At 40.9% G+C, this 22,728-nt stretch overlaps 1 protein-coding gene across 1 annotated transcript; it reads right to left on the bottom strand.

The window, feature by feature from the left end:
- Positions 1–779: 779 nt before the first annotated feature.
- Positions 780–22,138, bottom strand: RAB43 (RAB43, member RAS oncogene family). Its single transcript, XM_089523225.1, has 3 exons — positions 21,907–22,138; positions 9,834–10,017; positions 780–8,750 (listed from the first exon to the last, which is right to left on the bottom strand). The coding sequence occupies exons 1-3, from the start codon at positions 22,123–22,125 to the stop codon at positions 8,500–8,502; spliced, it is 654 nt and encodes a 217-aa protein (XP_089379351.1). The 5' UTR covers positions 22,126–22,138; the 3' UTR covers positions 780–8,499.
- Positions 22,139–22,728: the final 590 nt, after the last annotated feature.

The raw sequence follows: 22,728 nt of genomic DNA, 5'->3' as shown, positions 1-22,728 counted from the left end.
GACCTATTCTTGCCTCCCTTAAAAGGGAAGCTTGGGGAGACAGGTTCTAGCTAAGCTCACATCATCCTATACAGTGTTAGTTTTCTGCTACTGACAGGGAAGTGCAGTGGTTACCATCCCTCTTTTTAAAGACGTGAAACCTTAAGAATAATCCTAACATTTGCAATCTTGAAGGTAACATTCATTCTTCCACCTCATTCCCGCCTTTAACTTTCAGGTGAAGGCCATTAATCTTGACTAAACTCTAACAGTTACAGAAGCATCAAAGAATGCATAGTGTCACGTTCTTGAGCGTGTTCCCTTCCTTTGGCAAGTTTAAATTTTATTTGGCAAACAATATGTTTATACAAATGTCTATAAACCATCTTAGAGATCCCTTTCAGGGCCAAGAGGTAAAACAAAATAGAGCAAAACCTAATAATAAATCAAGCAGTTTTAAAAATAGTTTTAAACTGTCCAAGTTAAAAAAAGAATTTAAGGTAAGCAAATAAAAACATGTGTCCCCCCAACCTACCTGTCAAGATGGAAATATTTCTGTAAGTGGGGTATGCCACAGAAGAGGCTGTGTCCTCTTCTACCCAAACCTCTTTCTGCTGTGAAGTATATATCAGAACTTCAGAATACAACTGTAACTGACAAGGGAGGTTCATATCAGAGGAAACAGTATTTCAGGTCTCCTGATAAGAACTAGCACATTAAATTAGACTCAGAAACAAAATCGAAGCCATCAGAGCTGAGACTGTTGTACAGCACCATTAATTAAACACACATAAGCAATGTAATAGCTAAATGCTCATTTTAATTATACACAGTACAACAGGTTTGCTACAGATTTGCTAAAATTTACAAAAAAGGTAGGTTTCATGATTTTTTAAAAATAAACTTTTTTCTTATAAATTCATAAATAGGTGACAGTAAATTGTCAGAATTGACTACTGTACACAAACTTTGTTCCCTTGTTATCTTGCATTCCACCTCGCCTGGTGAACACTGTGCTAGGAAAAGCAAGATTGCTGCCGGTGATCAGAAAGATGAGCTCTGTGACTCTTCCCAGAAGCCTTGATTATAACAAGCAATAAAACTGTTCTAAAAATGCAGAACACTTCAGTAACACCGGAGTTCTTCAGATCTTTAGGTCCTTTTGGAATGAAGTGAGTGAATTCAATATGAATCAGAGCTTTTTCCCCACTAAGTATGTGAGCCAGGCCTTCTTTACGGCGAGTGGAAGCTCCATGTCTCTGGGACATGAGGATTTTTATTTTCTTTTTAAAAATCACCTGATACCACCAAGTGAGGCACTATTACAGAGCAGGAAATGCCACTGACAATACAGAGTACATGAGGAACCTCCAGAGACTGTCAGTATTCATCACTAGACGATTTAACTAAAAGTAACCACCCCTTTCAAAAGATAGTGCAGACATTCTTCTTATCAGATCCCAATCTGTGGCAATACCACACACAAAATACCTGAATCTATAGTTTTGTTTAACTTTCTATAGGTTCTACCACCAGGTTACCTGAGCGCCAGACTAAAATCTAAGATTCAAAACTAAAATTAAAAGTAATGGAATGCTAACATATATATAAATGAGTCAAACATCAGTCAGTCTATCTCTGTCTTCTCCCCAAAAGTGGGAAAGCAGTTTTAGAAGGGGACACAATTTTGAACAGGCAAACAGGAAGGGAAATAATCAAGCATCATAGTCCTGAGCTGAACATTAGAAGCCGTATTAAACAATATGACAACCAAGACAGGAAAGCTAGTTGGACTGATCATTACATATCCAAGATCAGTCCTCATATTTTAAAAATACACCACACCAGTCTCGAGAAACTTTTATCTAAACTCTTATTACTTTTAGCAGAACTTTGTCGGCTGCAATCAAGTTATTACTTATTTTATATATGACATTAAGCTACTGTCCTAATTTACACATACAAGTTCCCATTACTTCAGTGAGTTTTACTCCCAAACCCACGTATATTGTCTTGCAATTTTGAGTATGACTAATCTGTTCCAGATTAGGGTTAGCGTATTTTCCCATCCTGCTTCTTGTATTGTAAAACAATCTAACTTTCTGCTTTTCCAAAATTCAGATAAAAAACAAAATAGGAAGTCTATGTCTGTTTTGCTTATGCCCTTCATCTCCAAAATGCAGGCTCTTATCAGTTAGACAATTCTGGCTTACATTAAAAGAGAGAGAGCAGCTCTCTTCATTTTTTGTCTAGACTGGATAGGTGTGTTCTCTTAGGCCAAAGATATCACAGAAAGACATGTATCTCACCTGCATTGCAAAATGGAATGCATTGCATTGCAGGTGAGACACACCTCAAAAGAATATACCTGGAGACTATACCTCACAATACAAGTGGACATCATGAACTGATCTGTCCATGTGGTTCCTGATTTAGTAAAATAATGTATGCATGGAAGCCCTCTGCATGGAGATCTCTCTTGCAAGATTTGGAGTGGGGAGAGTCCTCAAAAGAGGAAACACTGCTCATTAACTAAGCACAAAGAAATCTAAAAATTTAAGAAACAGGCATAAAACAGAGTGTCCTCGAAGGTTTGAGGACCTTTTAGGCTTTATTCCAGAAGAAGAAGAAAAAAACCTTCTCTACTATTTGATTGCCACAATACAGATGAAAGAGTTTTGACTACTGTAATATCTATATATTAGGTGCATGTATGTAATTTTTATTTTCTCAAAATACAAAACAATTAAGATAACTACATAAGCATTTTATATACTATAATATCAAACCGTTCCAGATTGTCTCAGTATTTACCCTGTAACTTACTTTCCTAGCTGTACAAATTAATAAGGATTCAGGACTGCAGTTAAGTGAGCCAGATGCTCTAATCTGAAACATATGTTTGTAAAAGAGGTCCCATGATTTTGGTGGAACTTACTTCCTGGTGCTCTAGTTTGGAACAAAGACAAAAAGTAATGCACCTAATTTTAGCATCATTTTCTTGCTTTTCTTCTCTAAATCCCCCCCCCCCCCCATTTCCCCAAATCCTAACAGTTCTGCCCACTTGAGCAATTCACTAAGTTCTTCATGCTTTTGCTCTTGCCTCCTTGCTTATTTGGAAAGTTAGGAATAAAAGTACAGAGCAGCAGCGGAATCATCACACCAGGGCCAAAAAAGTCAGACTGGGGCAGGGAGAAAGAGATGTGACAGGGACTCCCAGCAGGAGGTTGGGCTTCAAGCTGCCACCTGGCTGATCTCTTTTAAAAAGTGGGAAAGAGGATTCAGGGAATCTGGTGACTGGCAGATCTGACAATTCTCATTATTTTGAGCTTTAGAAAATGTAGTATTAGAGGGTTTAGTACACTAGAATAAAGGGAATGGACAACTTGCTGCCTGAAGAGGTAGCAAGAGCTTTCTACATAACCCTACCTGCTTCCCGCCCTGGCATCCTATCAGATTTGCCTCTCTCAGCTTCACACAGGAAGAGCAAAGACATGTGAGACATTTTTCTGTCAAACCCATGCGTGTATGGAATGTACAAAGTCACTGTCAAGGTCACTCAGAATTCATTGTATGTCTATTAAAGTGGATGGTTTTTGCTTCCAGACACATCCCATTTTTACTGTGCCAATCTCACAAACGTAGCTAGGTGCACAGGCCTAGTAAACTGCTTCCAACAGCATTTTATTTCAGGTATTTTATAAAACATGAAAGGAAAGGCACTATACTACTACACATCTTAACAAGTATTTGCATAGACTCTGCATGAAGAGAATTTTACGAAAAGGTTCATAAGGCAGGCATCTAAAAAGAAGCTGTGTTATCTGTAAAAATGCTATTTATTTACTGTCTGCATAAAGATGGGGGAAGTCAATCTCATAAACTGCATTTTGTTTGCTGAAGAGCAAAGGATGGATTTTTAACCTATAAGCCATTAAGGAAATAGTTTAGGTCATTTTACATTGCATTATACACCTTATAATGAAAATGTACAAATGCCATTACTACCCTACTTTAAGGCTGAGAGCTACCTACTACAAACAGAGCACTTCCCAAAACTCTGAGCAAAGTTTTGAAGGGTCTAGATAGGAAATAATTTTATAATATTTATGCCATAATTTGACCATCTTACTACACCACTCATTTATTGTGCTCACTGCACACTTGTACTACAAAATTCCCAAACAATTTCAGCTTAGTCTTAAGACAATCTGTAGTTTATTTTTCAACTACAAAAAATATAGTACATTACTTATGAACAGTGCTTAAACATCATTGTTTCCCTACAACACTGAACATATCACAAATTATTGCTTTCTGTGCAAGAAAGGTGGCATATTTCAAATGCTCATCAGTCTAGGCAAGCAACTGTTGTCAGTATAAATGACCTTCTATCCATTATGACCTTCTAACGATTATTGTGTTCTATACCTTCCCACTGATACCTCCAAAGTTTGCCTATGGGCATAAATTCTGCACTAGACTGAGTCTGGCAAACCACTCTCCATTTTTAATGGTGTGTATTGGTGATAAAAGATGTCTTTGACTTGGTAATGTGTCTCTTGATCTAACAATAAAGAAAACTTTGGTGCGTTACAGACCGCCCTCAAGCGGCTGTTCTCCCGCCGCCGCCATGAGCTGTGGCGGGAAGCCCCAGCGGCCAGACCGCGAGGCTTCCGGCCGCAGCGAAAAAGGAGCGCCGAAATGGCGCTCCTTTTTGGCCCCCGGAAGTGGTGCCACGAGGCGTGAGGCGCACACTCACGGCGTCACTTCTGCCACGCCACGTCTGGATGCACAGCATCCACGACGTAAAAATGGCAGCGCCCATTTGGATGGGTGCTGCCATTTAGGACGCGCTCCGCGCGTGTTGGGAACAGGGCCAGTTAGGAAGGGGCAACCCTTCCTAACCCTAGCACGCCCCTTCCTAACCCTAGGACACACAGAGTGCGTCCTAAATGGCGGTCTGTAACCCGCCTTTGTTAATGTAATTAAATGCAGTTTCATAAGAACTGAATTTGGGCAAAGAAACGTGACTGAGCTAAACAAACTGCAGATTATCTACACTGTGGTTGCCAGCTAGTAAATTTGAACCACAATGATCTGGCTAATCAGGTGTCTGATTCATCAGTCAACCAGCATCTACAATCAACTTCTTTACTATAAATAAATATTGTATACCCACTAAAGCAGGTATGACTAAAGCATGTCCCCCATGGTTGTTTTCCTCCAGAAGGTGGAAAACCATTACCACCACCAATTGGCAAAATGGCTAATTGTTCCCCTGGAAGTTTCAGGCAGTATTGGCCATTTCGAGTGCCAACATTTTTGGGTGCCAATAACACAAAGAAGAAAAAAAGTGGTGTGGGGTGGGTATCTAGTTTTCCATAGGGAGAGATGGGCTGTATAAGCTCTGGAAGTTGTTCATCCCTGCTCTACAAAAGGTATCTATGGCATTTTCTCTATAATATGCATGAAATATCTATCCATTTTTTTTTTAAAAAAGGCAAACAAAGTGCTTAATTTTTTTCTACTGATAAGAGACTCTCTAAACATACTGTTTCTAAGCTCCACTTTTACAAGCTAATACCCAGTCTAAGTGTTTAGGGACATATAGCCAGATCTTTGCTCTACAGTACAGGTAGGATCTACATGGCTACAGGTAGTACCTGCCAAATGAGCACCATATACACTTTAAAAAAACCTATTATGTTTGCACTACCATGTTTACTTAACCCCAAATGATCACAAATATATAATGGCATCAGCTCCTCAAATGGTTAGCTGGAGAAGATCCAAATAGCTCTCAATTCCTTAAAGTGAATGGAATCCAGCTCTGCCATAAAACCTTCTCCACAGTCCCAACCGTTTGGGCCTTGGCTTAGAGTTGATGGGTACAAACCACTAGACACAATTCCTAAGCAGCTTCTATTTGTTTTAATGGGGCTGCCCTAAATAAAAGGAAGTTCTGCAAGAGTAGTCCCCAGAGGACTGGATTCACAGTACAAAACATTTCTGTTTCATACAATAAATTAAGTACTGGAATTTTCTCTAAATCCAAGAATAGTGCTTAGTTACTGCTGGGCCATCAGCACATTTAAAGTCTGGCTCCAACAGATCTGAAGAATCTTGGAACAAAATAATATTTAGGAGCAAAACCTCTCAGTCACACTTCACCCTGAATTTTATGAAAATTACACTAATTCTAAAGTTAAGGCCGCTTTATTGGTTTATATCTATAAATTAATGCTACTATTGTCACATTACAAATAAAAACTGGACAAACAGTACCCAATCTGGGACTTTCTTTCATGGAAAAAGGTAGAATATAAATGACTAAAAGTTAATTACCTCTATTATACTGTCAATACACCTCTATTATACTGCAAAAAAAAAACAAAATACATAGAAATATTTCAAATTTTCTATAGGAAGATGATTCGGATTATACGATTTTTTTAAAAAAAAGATCTCTGACATCTTATCAGCATTATCCTGATCTTCTGTTTTGTGCCAATGGGAATCATAAATTATTTTGATGTTTCCAATAACAATAATCTGGATTAATGCTGTTATACAGTTGCCCCTCCATTTTTACGGACTTCAGACCTTCACTTACTCATGAGGAGCAAACGGAGAGGATTAAAATGAGAAGTGTGTCCGATGCCGCTTGCAGGCACACACTCCCATTCAAGCCCATGGGGCTTGAATATCTGCGAGTTTCCATTTTCGCACGGGGGGGGGGGGGGGAAGGTCTGGAATGGATCCTTCGTGAAAACAGAAGGCTGACTGTACTTTTCAATCTGCATTTTTCTGACATAATCAAGCCCTTTACTCTGAAGTATGACCATTTTAAGATGTCCTAATCAAAGCACTAAAAAGACTGGCTTTAAAAATTTTCAAACACGCTATTAACTCTTCATATCTCAGTTTTAAGGTGCTCCAAAAAGGAACCTGATAGCTGCAAACATGTGAACATCTGAACTGCAGGCATAAACTAAATCTGACATAAAAAGTAACACAGAATTTTAAATTAAATATATTCAGCATAAATAGTCAAACAGTTTTTGATTAACAGATTGCAGACTTTGTAGCAAGTGTAAAAGAAAATTCCTGGAGGAGTACTTTTAAAATGTCTAGTGGCATATACTCCTAGGTGAGGAAGCAGTGGCAGTAGAAATATGGTCAATAGTATAAAAGCAGTAGTTACCAAATCAGAAAATGTTCTGTGTATTTGGAATCAATATATGATATAAGAAAGTAATTGTCGTGTGATGTATTGAGTCCACACCATGGGTTATCCTTCTCGGAAAATCAGCAGTTATGAATTATATCTAACTATACACACAGCAATTTTTAACACAGTAGTGGCTGGGAGAAATCTTGTAATTTCTCATTTTGTGATGTTTGAAAGTATTTAGGAATCTAACAGGGTCCTTTAGTTCTAGCCAGGATAACATCCTATGTGAAAACAAGCAAGCAAGAACAACAGCATTATTACTCAGCAGCAATGATTTTAGATATTTTATAATTTAAAAAGCAGATATTCAAAATATACCCCTTCTTCTAATGGTGGTGAATGTACATTTTAAAATTAATATACTCGTGGACTAAAATCCACAATATTAACTTCAAGAAGGAGATTATTCAGAAGATACAAAATAAAGGCTTAATATGCCTATCTTAATATTATAATCTTAAGTGAGCCTGATAAATTTCCAAATACGTCCAATAATGTTCCACTGAAATCAAAGAGTCTTAAATCCAATGGATGTATTAAAATTTCTGAGGGGGATATAAAGATACATTAGTGACTCCTATGTTACACAGATGTACAGTACTTTGCATGCTGGTTTCTCTAGTTGTCTGAATAATATTGGGAGGAGGAGAAAGCTGTGCAAGCTTGTTCCCTCCCTCCACATAGGTTGCATTTCAGTGTCTAAAGAAACATAATTTCTATGGAGGTTCCTCATTTTGGAAAAATGTCAGCTGCTTTGTCCTATATGAAAACAATTCAAGTGTTTCAAATCTGAAACACCCATTCAGAGATACTGTGTAACCCCTGTTTGGTTTCTGAAACTTGATGGAATGTTGAGAGTTTAAAGAAGCAGTATTAAGACTGGCTCACCTAAAAGCAGAAATGTTATTTTTACTGAGGAGATTCCATGCAGAGGGATTTACAAGTACCAAGGCAGCATTTCCTTGTTCTCTCTTTATTTTGTACAGAAAGATCTCAGTAGTTTCCTTCTGTGCAATTAACTTTCAAACTGCACTATTTCCTCTTAGGAGAATCAGACAGAATCTACTGCTGAAAAACTTCCATGAACTTCTAGGTCTGCAAAACAGAGTCCTTTCATAGCTATTAACAACCTGAAAATGTTAATATCTAACCTATAAACGCACTAGGCTTGCAGGAAGTTCATATCAGCATGTGAATGATACAGACACAGAGTGGAAGCGAGGGAAAAGGGAAGGTACACTATAAATTCCAGCAACAATTAAAGATATATGTCATTAACTGTATCAGCAGCCACACCCCCATCCTTCTACTACATCCTTGCTGTCAAGTTTGATGCTGTCTGTGTTTGGCTCACTGAACATGGGGCCTCCATGTCTCATCATGAGCTCTGTCGCCATCTTTACAAAAGCCTCCTCCACATTGCTGGAGTCCTTCGCAGATGTCTCTATGGCACAGATGATATCATACCGTTCAGCCAGACTCTGAGCCTCCTCTAGCTGAACTTCCCGAAGGTCACTTAGGTCAGACTTGTTTCCTGGCAGGAGAAAGTGGAATTGTTTACAGATTAACAATTTTAAACATGTAACTCCTGAGGTCAGTATTCAGCAAGGAGAGTCTAAGAAGAAGAAGATAAGAGAGACAACAGGAGGAACACATGAACTGTGCTTAGGAGCGCAGTAGGACCCCAAGGGTGAAGCATACAGGCAGGCTGGAGATGAGATGCCACTGTTATCTTGGAGGTGAGAAAGAGCAGAAGAAAGTGGAAGTGGAGAAAAAGTCTGTGGAAGAAGGATGAAGAGATCTTGAGCCACCGAATATTGTAAGATTTGCCTTCTGGCTTCTGACTTTATATAAAATTTGCATCCTGGATTCATAATCAGGGTATATATAATCTCATGCTGATGGTAACAAAGCATGCATCCTCAACGTAGTGATTCTATGTCGTGTAAAATTCTGTGTATGCTGAAACTGTAGAGTCCTATAACAATTAGTCATAATCTATATTTTAAACAACAAAGAGGCCTATCGTATCTTAAAGACTAGCAAGTTTAATTTAGCATAAGTTTTCGTGTTAGATCTGGTGAAGTATGCTACTAAATAAAGCTTCCTAGCCTTTAAGGTATCACAAGAACCTATGCTGTCTTTTCTACAGAACACATAATATGGGCACAGCCCCCGCCCCAGCCATATTTTTTATCTCACTAGTTACTAACATTATTGTTGGCATCATTAACAACTTTATTCGTATTTGTCTTCTTCCCAAAACTGGATCTCAAGGCAACAGAGAGAATGAGAATTAATATCTAAAAGTTTTTCACTTCTGGCCATATTTAACATATTTGAAACTTTCAGCCTGACCTACCTCAAAAGGCTGCTATAGATCAAATGAGAAAGAGGAAACTGAGGGAAAGGCAGGAAATAAAAGTAACTGAGACACACACACACACACACACACACAGCCAAGAAAACCTTAGGATAGGGTTGCCTTACGCTTGCCATAAGACAAAAATAACTTGAAGGCACACAACAACAATCATTGGCTATTATCTCTACAACTGTCCTATTATAATTTGTACTTCTATTGCATTCCAGATTGGAAATAATCTATCATACTCACCAATAAGCAGCTGCACTATGTTGGAGCCTGCATACTTCCTCACATCCTCGATCCAGCGAGGAATAGACTGGAAAGAACCCCTCTTGCTGATATCATAGGCCAGGATCGCTCCATTGGCGCTTCGGTAATAACTCTGGGTAATAGTCCGAAACCTTTCCTGGCCAGCTGTGTCCCAGATCTGCAACTAAAGGAAATCAAAAAGAAGTTGATCACTTCCCCTTCAGTTATAAGGTACCAGGTGTACTTCTTAGGTTATTATTTCTTCCTGTTGATGAAAGACAAAACAAGACAGATTCATTTTGAATTTAGGCTTCCAAACACTATAAATTCATTCAGTGGAACTAAAATGACCAGACACAAGCTGTACTTTTGTGGTTGTTTAATATGCTCTTTTAAAAGCATTATATTGTTTTTATATGGGGATGGGAGTGCTGGGACCCGGGTACTTGAGACACACAGGCACTGATATCTGCAGATTAGAAATTTCACTTCAAGGTCTGAAAATTCTGGATATGTAAACTATTACTCTGATATAAGAGCTCCACTGCTCACACAGGGAGATAAGCATATGCCTAGAACACTCTGCAAATATGGGATGATCCATTTGCTTGGACAACAAGGAAAAATTCGCCCCCATATGTCCACTGCCCACCAATTTTTGGTTGTTTTTTTTTTTTCACAACAGTAAAAAGAAGGAACATCCCTTTTGATAGACAAAAGTGTGCACGGATTGATTCAAAGAACCATTTGGCGAGCCCCCATGTGCACCATGGGTCTACTGGAGGTCCTTCCTTTCGATATGATATGAAATACAATACAAGGAGATGAGATCTCAGCAAGACCAACAGGAAAACCCTCAAGCATCAGTGAGACTTGTGTAGACACGTACAGTCTGGGGATGAGCAATGAGGCCCTTGAGACCCCCATCAATTTCTCAAGCCCCAGTACTCCAGGATTAAAAAAAATCAACTGAAAAAAAATCATTCTTCTGCTGCAAAAGCACTAGTTACTGCTTTAAAATGTTGTTTTAAAAAAAATCACCCTCACGCCACCAGCGAAATAGAAAAATAGCTGCTCAGAAGAGCCCCAAATGCCAGAAGAGCTGACATTTTAAACTCCAGAGTACGTCCATCCGTTCTTTAAAGCAAAGGTAGAGAACCTAAGGCCCTCAAAATATTGTTGAACTACAACTCCCATGAGCTCTCCAGCCAGACTGGTCAATGATGAGACTATCAGCATCTGGAGGACCACCAGTTCTACATCTCTACACTAAAGCATACAGGAAGCTTCTCCAGCTGCTGAAGAGCCTTCTGGATGTATCACTCTATATATACTAATGTATATACTTATGTATAAGTGTAGAAATTTAGTAAAAAAATTGACCCAAAAACTTGAGCCAACTTGTCCACAGGCCAATGCAAGTACTGTACTTTAACTCAACTTAAAAAAGGAACAATGGTGAAAGATAAGAGTGTAATCTGTTCTGGAATAACTGACCCCCCTTTGCTTTCTCATCCATCAAGCCTTTAGCATGAGCATAAACAGTTATGCCTACTGGAATGTTGTAAATTCCTTGGCATAGTTTTCCTTTACATCATTTGTTACATGCCCCTAAATAACAACCCCTCGATTTATCCATGGGTCATATCAAAATCCTTAATTCTGGCCCCAAAACTTGACCTCAATTTATACATGAGGTCGACTGATAGTCAAGAATATATGGTAATCAGGAAAAAATGAAGCAAAAAAGGTTTTTAATATGCATCCACACTGCAGAAATAATCCAGGCTGACACCATTTTAACTGCCATGGCTCCATTTTAGATTGTTATAGCACCAGAGTTCTCTGGCAGAGAAGGCTAAATGTCCCACAAAACTACCAATTCTTCCTATTCTGTCTTTTTTGTTGTTGTCTTCAGTTTCTTTGCAGTAACTATTATGATATTAATCTTTGCCTCTATATTCAAGTAACTGAACAGCTGTTTTCCGGATCTCTGTTACCTTTTACTTTTGTTTCTTCCCCATCCTTAACTGTTTGAAGAGTTTCATCAGTCATCCAATGAGATTCTTCTTTCTTTTTGGCTGCCAATCATTTTATTGCATTTTCCCCTGACAATGTCCATGGCTTCAGTCCATAGTTCTTCTGGTTCATGATCATTTAGGCTTATTAGTGTACATCTGTTCTTTACACAACCTTTAAATTTTTCAGCAATATTCTCTAAATTGTATATGGGCAATCTGATTGATTCGATGTTCTATTTATCTTAATATTAACAGTTGATAATCTGTGCCACAATCTGCTCTTGATCTTCTTTTTTCAGACAGAATGGAGCTTCTTTATCTTCTGCTCCCAATTATGTATTCTATTTGATCTCTATATTGGCCATCTCGTGATATTCATGCATACAACTAGCATCAGAAAATCCTGCCTGTAAACTGAGGATCACATTCTGAAAAAGCAAATGCTTGAAAGAGAATGAGGGCTAAGTGCCAGAACAAACCGATCTGATAACTGGCTGCAATCAACCAGAGATTTAATCTAGCTCTTGCTTGACCTTCCTGAACAAACGACAGCCTTGTGAACTATTTCTTTCTAGAAAAGATATGCAGAATGGATGAAGTCCCAAAAGGAAGCACTTCTGATGCTATGGCATTTTCTCAGCTTGATTCACAATGAAGTACTGATTAATAACTATAATACTGATGCCATTTCCCCCAACTTGTGAGCCACTGTAATTTGCTGTGTTGACTAAAACAGTTTGCAAAAAATAAGCCTAACCCAGGAACAAAAACTACACAATTTATCACCACAAAGGGTGGAAGAATCCCAGTTTTTTTCATTTATACCTGAACGTAGTTGTGAGACATTAGCTGGATGGTTCCAGAAAGCTAGCAGGAATTGTCAAGTTGGGGATCTCAATTTACCAAATGAAGAGGGTTAGGCATCCATCTCTACCCAATAAATAACTGGGGAAATGTCCCTAAATTTGAACAGAGTACAACATGGAATGGCGGACTTCTCTCCGGGTATTATATCATCACCCCCGAGTCTGACTGGTGATACAGCATGCAGAGGGGAGGGTTTATGGCTACTTGAAAAGGCTGTTTAACTTTCAGCCAACCTAGGTAGCCCGGTGGGGAAGAGGATTTACATAATCCTCCACTGTGGTGTCTACAATTATTTTTTGTAATTGCGTTTTACTTAATTGCATTAAATGGAACCAACATTTTAACATTCTTGCGGTTTTCTTCCTTTTCATGCTTGACAGGCTTTTGAACCATCTCTAACTGTACAAATCATAGAATCATAGAGTTGGAAGAGATGACAAGGGTCATCCAGTCCAACCCTCTGCCATGCAGGAACTCACAATCAAACCATCCACAACAGATGACCACCCAGATTCTGTTTAAAGACCTCCAGAGAAGGAGACTCCGACACTCTCTGAGGTAACATGTTCCACTATCAAACAGCTCTTACTGTCAGGAAGTTCTTCCTAATGTTTCAGCAGAAGCACTTTTCCTGTAGTTTGAATATATTGCTCTGCATCCTATTCTCTGGAGCAGCAGAAAACAACCTTGCTCCATTCTTAATATGATACTTCTTCAAATATTTAGACAGGGCTATCATATCTTAACCTTCTCTTCTCCAGCCTAAACCTACCCAGGTCCCTAAATCACTCCTCACAGAGCATGGATTCCAGATGAGTCACCATTTTAGTCACCCTCCTCTGGACACGTTCCTGCTTGTGAACAGCCTTTTTGGACTGTGGTGCCCAGAAGTGGATACAGCATTCCAGGTGAGGCCTACCTGACCAAAGCACAAAAAAGTCTTAAATTCTGCAGGTTGTGGGAACAGGTCCTGCACAGATTTGGGAATAAGAGAACATACAGGTTCTCTGATATATTAGAATTTCTTTCTCACTACACTTCAACAGGAAATGAGAATCTGGCCCTCCTTTCTCCAACTTTAACTTTGTTCCACAAAAATTCCCCACAGCCATGCACCTGTAGATTTTGGATCAACTTCTACATCACACCCATATTCATCAAACCTTCTAAACAAGTCCTTCAAGAAAGATTATCCTCATGCCATGTAACTGAACTTTTAAATAACTTTGGGACACTTAGAACAACAATCTGACGTACCTGGTCATTTCAAAAAGATTATAAAATAAATTATAAATGCTTTTCACACTTGCCTGATATGTTAAAATGTACCTCTATCCTATTATCCATGGTATGGGAACTCTCCAGCATGTAGGTCTAATACAGCCTTTCGGAAATTTCCCCTGCTCACTGGCTCTCACTAGTCCAAAGATTAAACAACGTATCCCCTACTTCTGCTCTCCAACGGTAGCACAGGAAAATCTGTTACCTCCAATTACTGACTGCAGGACTATAAAATGATGGGGGGGGGGAGGGAAGGGGGGGACGACAACAATCATCTATACCTAGTGCTCTCACATCTTCCCAGACTCCCTAAACTGTATTCAGCCTTTTTAAAATGACAGCTGGTACAAAGGGAAGCTTTTAAAATACCTAAATTGCACCACATTTTTCTGGGGGAAGGGGGGGGGGGGAGAAGGGTTGCAAATGGAGGCAGAAAGGCCTATATTATCCTCCCTGGTGCTGTGAGCTCCCTTGAACCCCCCCAAATGAAATGTGCCTTTTAAAAAAGCCACCACTATTGATAATAAAGCTTTTGAAAAATCATACTGCAGTGTCAGAGGGAGCAATGTATATGATTGTATGTATATATAAGAGAGAGGCTGCTTCTATACTGCAAAATTAATGCAGTCTGACACCACTTTAACTGCCATAGCACAATGCTATATAATTGTAGGCTTTGTAGCTTTCTCAGATATTTTGCCTTCTTTGGGGGGTCACCATGGCTCAAGATCGACTTGAGGGCAGTTAACAGCGACAAGACAGAGCTCTGGTGCCTCACAGGATTCCATAGATGGATCTATGGCATTTAAAGTCAAACTGCATTACATCTGCAGTATGGCTGCAGCCAGAGAGAGAGAAAAAGGGTGGGTTTGAAATGTACCCCAAATGTTGGGGTACATTTGTCAGGTGGGCAGTATTTTTCCTAGGATACAAACTTCAAGTGTATGCATACAGAGGCCAGGAAACTCATAAACTGGCAAAGACACTGCCTCTTTAGCAACGTTTTTACAAGGGATTATTAGATGTCACACAGATAACACATCTGTCACATTTCCTCATCCTGCAGTATATTTATTGTCAAAATGTTCTGTATGAGAGCCTTTTCAACCAAGCCCAAGATACTGAACACCACTAAGAAAGGGTGAAACTGCTTTTGAATTTCATAACCCACTCTCAAATTATAGACTACGAAGCACCGAAATCCTGAGTACTCTCTACTAGTGGGATCTTAAAGTAATCTGTGTGCATCTATTTTGTTTTCCTGCAGTTGATACATGTCACTGGCAATCACAGACCATTTATTTTTACTTTCTGCCACGTGTAAGAAGCTTCTTTAGCTTCTGAGCTGGAGTTGCTTCACTTGACAGAAACACCTGGTATTAGGTGGAGTCCCAGGAAGGAAACAATTTGTAATTTGTTTGCCTAAACTCAGCCAAGCTGCACTCTCAGAAGCAAAAAAGCTCTAACAGCTGAGGTGGAAAGGGAGAAAAATTTACGTAAATGAAGGGCATATTTAGCAAACAGTAATACAGTACAGCGCCACCTCTTAGCTGTTAATTAATACATCACATACCCTGGTGTGTATGTGGGGGAGAAAAACCAATTCACTTTTTAAACTTATTCTTGCTCTCTAAACTTGGGCCGACAAAAGACATGCTATCCTCAATTTGACACATTTTCAGAACAGGTAAATTAGAACTGTATAGTATTTATTTGGCATTTTCAAAGAAAAAAGGCACTGTAAATTCATGTGGCCTATACTGAAGGCTTGGAATAATATTGTGCACACATTCTTTCTTTCTCTCTGACAAATTATACCTCAGTTAGTGTGAATGGTTTATTTGTGTTAATGTTATTTATTTGTTTATTTAATTTATACTCCACCTTTCTCCCAAATTATTCATTTATGTCCTGCCTTTCTCATAAAAGGTGGTGTGAGTGAACGCTGCTATGGAAAGGTAATCTTTATGTTTGCCCACACATGATTTGCAGGCCTGTTTCAGCTGTATGATTCTAAGACTATATTTTTGGCTTGTGAAGCTAGTGTCAAAACACATGAAAATATAAGATGATTTGTTTCAGTACTAGCTGTTGTAATATTCTAATCATAATACTTGCTCTCCTGACTAAAGAAAAAATAACACTACAGACACAGCCAAGCAAGCCTACATAACAGAATTCTTATGATAGTGCATTAGCAAATGGAGATGTGTCAGCCATGTTTTCCACATATAAAGGCTGTGGCTAAAAATGACTGAGTCACCTTGCTTTGAAAATAATGTCCCAAAATAGCATCATGAGTACTGTGATCCCAAGAGGCACTGGCACATATTCCACACAGGCACCCCAATTCTGAGCTGTTTCAGAAGCTTCTCTTAACAGAACCTACATATGGTTATTTTAAAAATTTCTTCAAGTTCAAAGACATTGTTAAATGGACCTGCAGAAGTAATTCATATAAAGAAGAACAGAGAGAAGAAATTCTGCATTCCTACTAGCATCTGTTTCCCTTTCAACTGTTTTCATGTCATATTCCCCAAACCAGGTTTAGAACCTGGGGGAATGTCAAGGAGAGTATCATCTGTGCAGGGTATCATCTAAGGAGGAAACTGAAAACAACAAAATCTGGGGTGTACATTACATGTTCTTCTTCAAACAGCTGAGGTTTCTTCCTCCCTCCACTTCACAGAAGTTCCACGATAACTAGCAACCCAAAACACACAAATAATTTATCTTATTTTATTCTTTTTTTAAAAAAACTTCTATACATGGAAAATAGCTCCAGGTCATAGCAAATAATTACTGAGACCCTTATCAGACACCTCAGCAACAGAGCAGAGTGACTACTAGTCCATCCCAAAGTACAACTCTCACTTGCACACATAGCAAATTCAACCACGACCACATTTTGTGGCTGGTCCAGAGCTAGAATATACTGTGGGTATGGCATAGTGGCTTGAGTACTGGACTATAACCTTGGAGATCAAGATTAAATTCCCTGCTTGGCCATGGAAACCTAACAAATGACCTTGGGTGAGTCATACACTCTTACCCTAAGAAAACCCCATGATAGTTGCCTTAGGGCCACCATGTTAGAAATGGCATGAAAACACACAACAACAAATACTTTAGCCATAATAGTATCATAAATATAACTCAGTATCTTGCGTGGTTCATAGTTATGGTTAGGAGAGATTCATTGAATCCAGAATTAAGTGCAGGCAGCTGGCTGGGCAGAGCACTTCCCTGGCACCTGCTCTCCATGACCCTTCCAGCACCCTGAAATTGCTACAGAGGGTCAAGGGAGGCTGTTGAATGGGAGGAAGTGTTGTGCTCCATGGAATCCCACAAAGTTAGATGGATCAGATGGAATCCATTTTTATTTGAATATTTTCTTTTTCTTTCTGCTGTACTATGACGGGGCTCATGGGTTAAGGTTACTGTACTTAGGTGTAAACAGCTTGACTTCAAACCCTGCTACGAACATCATCTACATAGCAATGTCATAACAGTAACTGTTAAGGACAGGTGACTGGAAGGCATATACACACAATGAGCTCAGCATCTGCCTCTGGAAAAAAACAGCATTGCTGTCCTACTTGTTTCATTTCCAAGATGGGATCTGGAAAAATGGTTCTATTTACTTTCTCAGTACTTTGAACAGTTTTCTAGGCCACTTTGGAAAGCTGTGTCTGATGATAAAACAGTTGCACAACAAACTTTACTGCAAACACATTTTTTGGGAACCTGTTTAGCATTATTGGAAGCCCTTTTTCAAATCAGTTTAGAAAACCATGTTGTAATACTGAAAGTTCAGGGAAATTAATGCAACTTGTTAACTGCCATCAAGCTTACTCTGATGGCAACCCTATGATTAAGAGACCTCCAAGTCCCCTATCATCAACCACCGTAACTCAGGTCTTGCAGACTCAGGGCTGTGCTTTCCTTGATTGAGTTTATTCAACTGGAATGTAGTCTTCCTTTTTCCCCTACTGTCCTCTACCTTCCTAAACATTACTGTGTTTTCTAGAGGGTCATGTCTTCTCATAGTATGTCCGAAGTAGAACAGTCTCAGTTTAGTCATATTGACTTCTAGGGAGAGTTCAGGTTCAATTTGCTCTAGGACCGATTTATTCATCTTTTTAGCAGTCCACGGTATCTGTAGAACTCTCTTTCGTAGAATACCAAACATGTTTTAGCCTCTTTTTTTAAAAGAAAAATTCCATCTTCATGTCAAAATACTTGTTAATACAGGATAGGAAGTACAACAGGTATTATTGTGCATACTAACTGGAAATGCACTGTTCAAGTTATATTTCAAAGAAGGAAAATGCAGCAAAATGTTTTGATTACGAAACACTATCGCCCTTCATCTCCAGTATCCCAGTCTGAAAGAGGAGATAATATAGCATTTCCTAACATCACACCATCAGGAACTTACAGGCATTCTATAGATCTATTGCCTACACAGTGAGCCCGCGTTATATGCGGATTCCAGCATACACTGGAAGCCCACGACGGAAGTAAGGTAGTGCGCGCTATAAAGAAACAATGGTGTGCACTCCCGCGACTTGCACCCCGCCGCTGCACCTCCACGGGTGCATGCCCCATTCATTTGAATGGAGCTTGAGCATCCACGTTTTTCCCCTTATGCGGGGGGATCCAGAACGGATCCCCCGTGTAAGGGAAGGGCGGACTGTACACTTCTATATGTTAAGAACCTATAGAATAGAATGAGATTTGTAGAAAAGCACCGTGTTAACTTGCTTTAAAAATGTTAGGTAGATCAAAAATAAAGAAAAGAAATCCCTTTACCTGTGTAGGAGATCACAGGGTTCAAATAATCTTTTGCAGGTTTAGCACACAAGGATGCCATGCACTTGGGACATGGATCCCTAGTGTGGAAATGCTGCACACACAGGAACGGAAGTCTAAATTATATAAGATTCCATCTGTATGAAAATGAGTGCAGAAGATCTCAAATATCAAAGAATGGGATAGTACAGTGGGCACTCCCCGTTCCAGATGCCCCTGCATGAGGGAAAATCCGTCTATGCTCGAGCCCCATAGGAAATAATGGTGTGTGCCACAGGTGCACACACCATTGTTTTACTCCCTTTGCAGCTTCCGCGTGAGCTAGAAGCTGCGCAAAATGCATCCGCGCATGGCATGGGCACACTGTACCTCTTTTGATAAGAGTTAAAGTACAATACTTACATCGGCCCATTGATAAGTCAACTCAGGTGTTTGGGGTCAATTTTTTTTTCTAGACATATACATGAATATATATCGTAATCAATCACTCAGTATGATTCTGTTTTCAGTCCTACTGTCACACTGACATTGCCGAGATTGGATGTTTTTAGTTTTTGCACAATTTTTGGAGTCTTAATTTGAAGCGGCCCTGAAACATCCCAATGGAGGTTGTCCTTGAACAATCAAGCTTGGGGGCCTTTCCATAATTCATGGGTAGTTCCAGAGAAGCACGCAATACACCTCAGAGCACTTGCACGCAGGCTGTGCCACACCTGATGCACTTGTCTTCCTGGCCCTTAGAGCAGAAGGAAGGGATGGGAGGGGAAGATATACAACTCTTAGTTTGCTCATTTGATATAAGCCCTGTAACATGTTTTAAGACAAAGGCTGTGGATCAAATACTCTGTCCAGGGAAAGGGCATTCTTAGTGGCTGCTCCCAGGCTCTGGACCTTCCTTTCCAGAGTGGCCACGATGGTCCCATCCTTTCCACAGTAGGTAAACACATTCTTACGCCACCAGGCTTTTTTCCAGCTGACAAGGGTTGGACTTTAAAATACAGTCACCTCTTCTTTATTGTGGACTTTAGGTCAGTGGTCTTGAATACTCATTGAGGGGTGACCTCCGTTATTTTTAATGGAGTGTGCCCCGCAGCGCGCAGCACGCACGTGCTTGCAGGCAGGCTCCTCACTCAAAGCTATGGGGCTTGAATATCGGCGAGTCTCCGTTTTCGCACAGGAGGTGGTCCGGAATGGATCCCCCATGAAAATGGAGAGCCAACTGTACTGTGTAATTCAGATGTTAAGGTTTGTATAGTTTTTTTAATGCATTTTAATTTTTAATGTGTAATGTTTTTTAACATTAAAACCGTTTAGTTTTCTGCAGGTTTTTCGGGCTATGTGACCATGTTCTAGCAGAGTTTATTCCTGAAGTTTCACCAGCATCTGTGGTGAATGCTGGTGGAGTGTCAGGAACATACTCTTCTAGAACATGGCCACATAGCCCAAAAAACTGACAGAAAACTATAGATGCTGGCCATTAAAGCCTTCGACTTCACATTAAACACCGACAGAAAACTAATAACAACAGTTTTGTAAGCACAAATCTTGTTTGCAAAACTAGCACAAAAGCAGGACGCTCTGCAGTGGGCAATGCATTCACTGTCCCTCAGTGGGGAGAGAAGCCAGCAAACCAACAACAGGTGGAAGATGTTTTGCTGGCTCCTCTCCCCCCTCCAGACTCTGGAGGGAAGGAGGCTGTTGTCCTTTCTCTGCCTAACAAAGAGGGGCTGTTGCCCTCAGAAAGGATGGAGGCATCTGGGTGCTCAGAAGAAGTACTTTTCCCCATTGCTAACAGAATCCAGATTTTATCTCCTGGATTTTGGAATGCTTTGCTCCCATTGCCTCATGGGCAGAAGGAGGAGGAACCTGCTTGTATAGATATCCCTCCACAGAACAACACATCAACAACACCTTGAGAACATGCAACCCTCTGACTACCATAATCTTGCCGTATGACTTTTTAAAACTCCTTTGAGTGATGAACAACCCAGTGGGGCTTTGAAAGTTTGCAACCCCATAAAGGTATCCCTGTTTCATGGATTTTGGATGTTGTGTCAGCATGGCATAGTGGTTTGAGTGTTGGATCACAATTCTGGAGACCAAGGTTTCAATCCCTACTCAGCCATGGAAACCACTGGGGGACCTCAGGCAAGTCACACGCTCTCAGCCTCCTCAGGGGAAGGCAATGATGTTTATCACACTATACTCTTAAAGTGCTACTATTCCACTTTGACTCCTCTAGCTGCCTCCTGTTGCATTCTGGGATTTGCAGTTTTAAGGAGGGGTATTTAGAATTCTCAGGCAGAGTATAGTGTGATAAACACCAATGATTTATCACACTGGAGCTGATTTCGACATTAAAGAGAGATTAAAACGCATTTAAAGCATCCCACAAATGACGAGTGATTGCGCGAATTATTATCACACCCAAGTGTGCAAATAAAGTGCATCAGAAATGCATTGTCACTGAAATCCTGAAAGTGAAAATGCTTCTTTGTGACCACTTTAATGGCGGGTTTTGTGTGATGTCGTGTGAAAGCGTTATGCGTAATTATGCCATTTCCCCAGGATATTCACGGGGTAAACTCCTAAGAAACCTGCCAAGAAAACCCCATGACAGCCTTGTCTCAGGGTTGCCATAAGTCAGAAATGACCTGAAGGCACACAAGAACAACAACACACTTTGCTATATTACCAAAACAACTACCCCGGACATTTCCCCAAACACCTGTTACCTGTGGCGAGGGATGGAAGAAGCCCCTCTTCCTGCTTTTGCCCCCTTCTCTCTCACACAGTGAGCATTTTAGGTATCTTTTTAACTTCTGTAGGCTCAGTGCTAGGGAATCCTGGGAACTGTAGTTCATTGTGGCCTCAGAGCTCTCACTGACAGAGGCTAGATGTCTCACAAACACTACAGTTCCCAGAAAGCCCTAGCACTGAACTCTTTGTGTGGCTGAAGGCTATGGAATTCTGGGAGTTGGAGTTTGTTGTGGAGCCTCCAACTCCCAGAATTCCATAGCAAGGAGTCAGACGACGAGTGAAAGCGGCGCCAAACGGGGTTATTCCTCAGCCTGCTGTGAGAGCCCCACCTTGACCCTCTTGCCCTGGATCTCGAGGCTCTTCATGGTGAAGTCCACCCCGATGGTGTTGCCCTGCCTCTCGGCGAAGGCCCCGGTCTTGAAGCGCTGCACCAGGCAGGTCTTGCCCACGCTGGCGTCGCCGATCAGCACCAGCTTGAAGAGGAAGTCGTAGGCCTCCTCCGGGTCCGGCCCAGGCCCAGGCCCAGGCCCCGCCGCCCCCGAGGCCATACATGCAGCAAGGGTCACCGCCGGGCCTCGCGCGCCGCCGCCGCCTCCGCCTCCGCCTCTGCCTCCTTCCCCGGCTGGGCATGCGCAGGCCAGGCCCAGGCTCAGGCCCAAGAGCCAGCCGCCCTCCGAGGAGGAGAGAGAGGCCGGCCCCGGCGGTGGCAGTCCCTCAAGGGAGGCGGAAGAAGGGCTATAAAACACTCCGTCATCCTTTTATTGTCAGGCTCTCGAAATGGAGGGCCTTCTGGGATTCCTCCTGGGCTGAATGGAGGATGCCTGGCCAGACTGGGCCCACTGCCCCAGAGACAGCCGAGTTGGAAGAGACCCCTCGAAGGGCCCTGATCCAGCCCAACCCCCTTCTGCCATGCATCCCCTGCGGCAGATGGCCATCCAGCCTCTGCTTAAAAACCACCTCATATCAATGTAAATTCATGCTCCAAAGAGAGGACATTTTGGAATTCCTCCTGGACAGAAGGTTGGAATGGAGGAGGACATGTCCCTTTGGTCCCTTTGGAGGCCCTTTGGTCACCCTGGGCCCACTGCCCTTGAAGAAGAGGTACCCCTCAACAGGCTGGCCAGATGGTATACCCTCAAAGAAGGACAAGG

This window comes from Sceloporus occidentalis, unplaced genomic scaffold (genome assembly GCF_023333645.1).
Source record: "Sceloporus occidentalis isolate IW3139 unplaced genomic scaffold, rSceOcc1.0.p SCAF_1, whole genome shotgun sequence".
NCBI lineage: Eukaryota > Metazoa > Chordata > Lepidosauria > Squamata > Phrynosomatidae > Sceloporus > Sceloporus occidentalis.
Note: the sequence above shows the minus strand (reverse complement) of the source record. Positions and strands in the feature narration are given on the sequence as shown.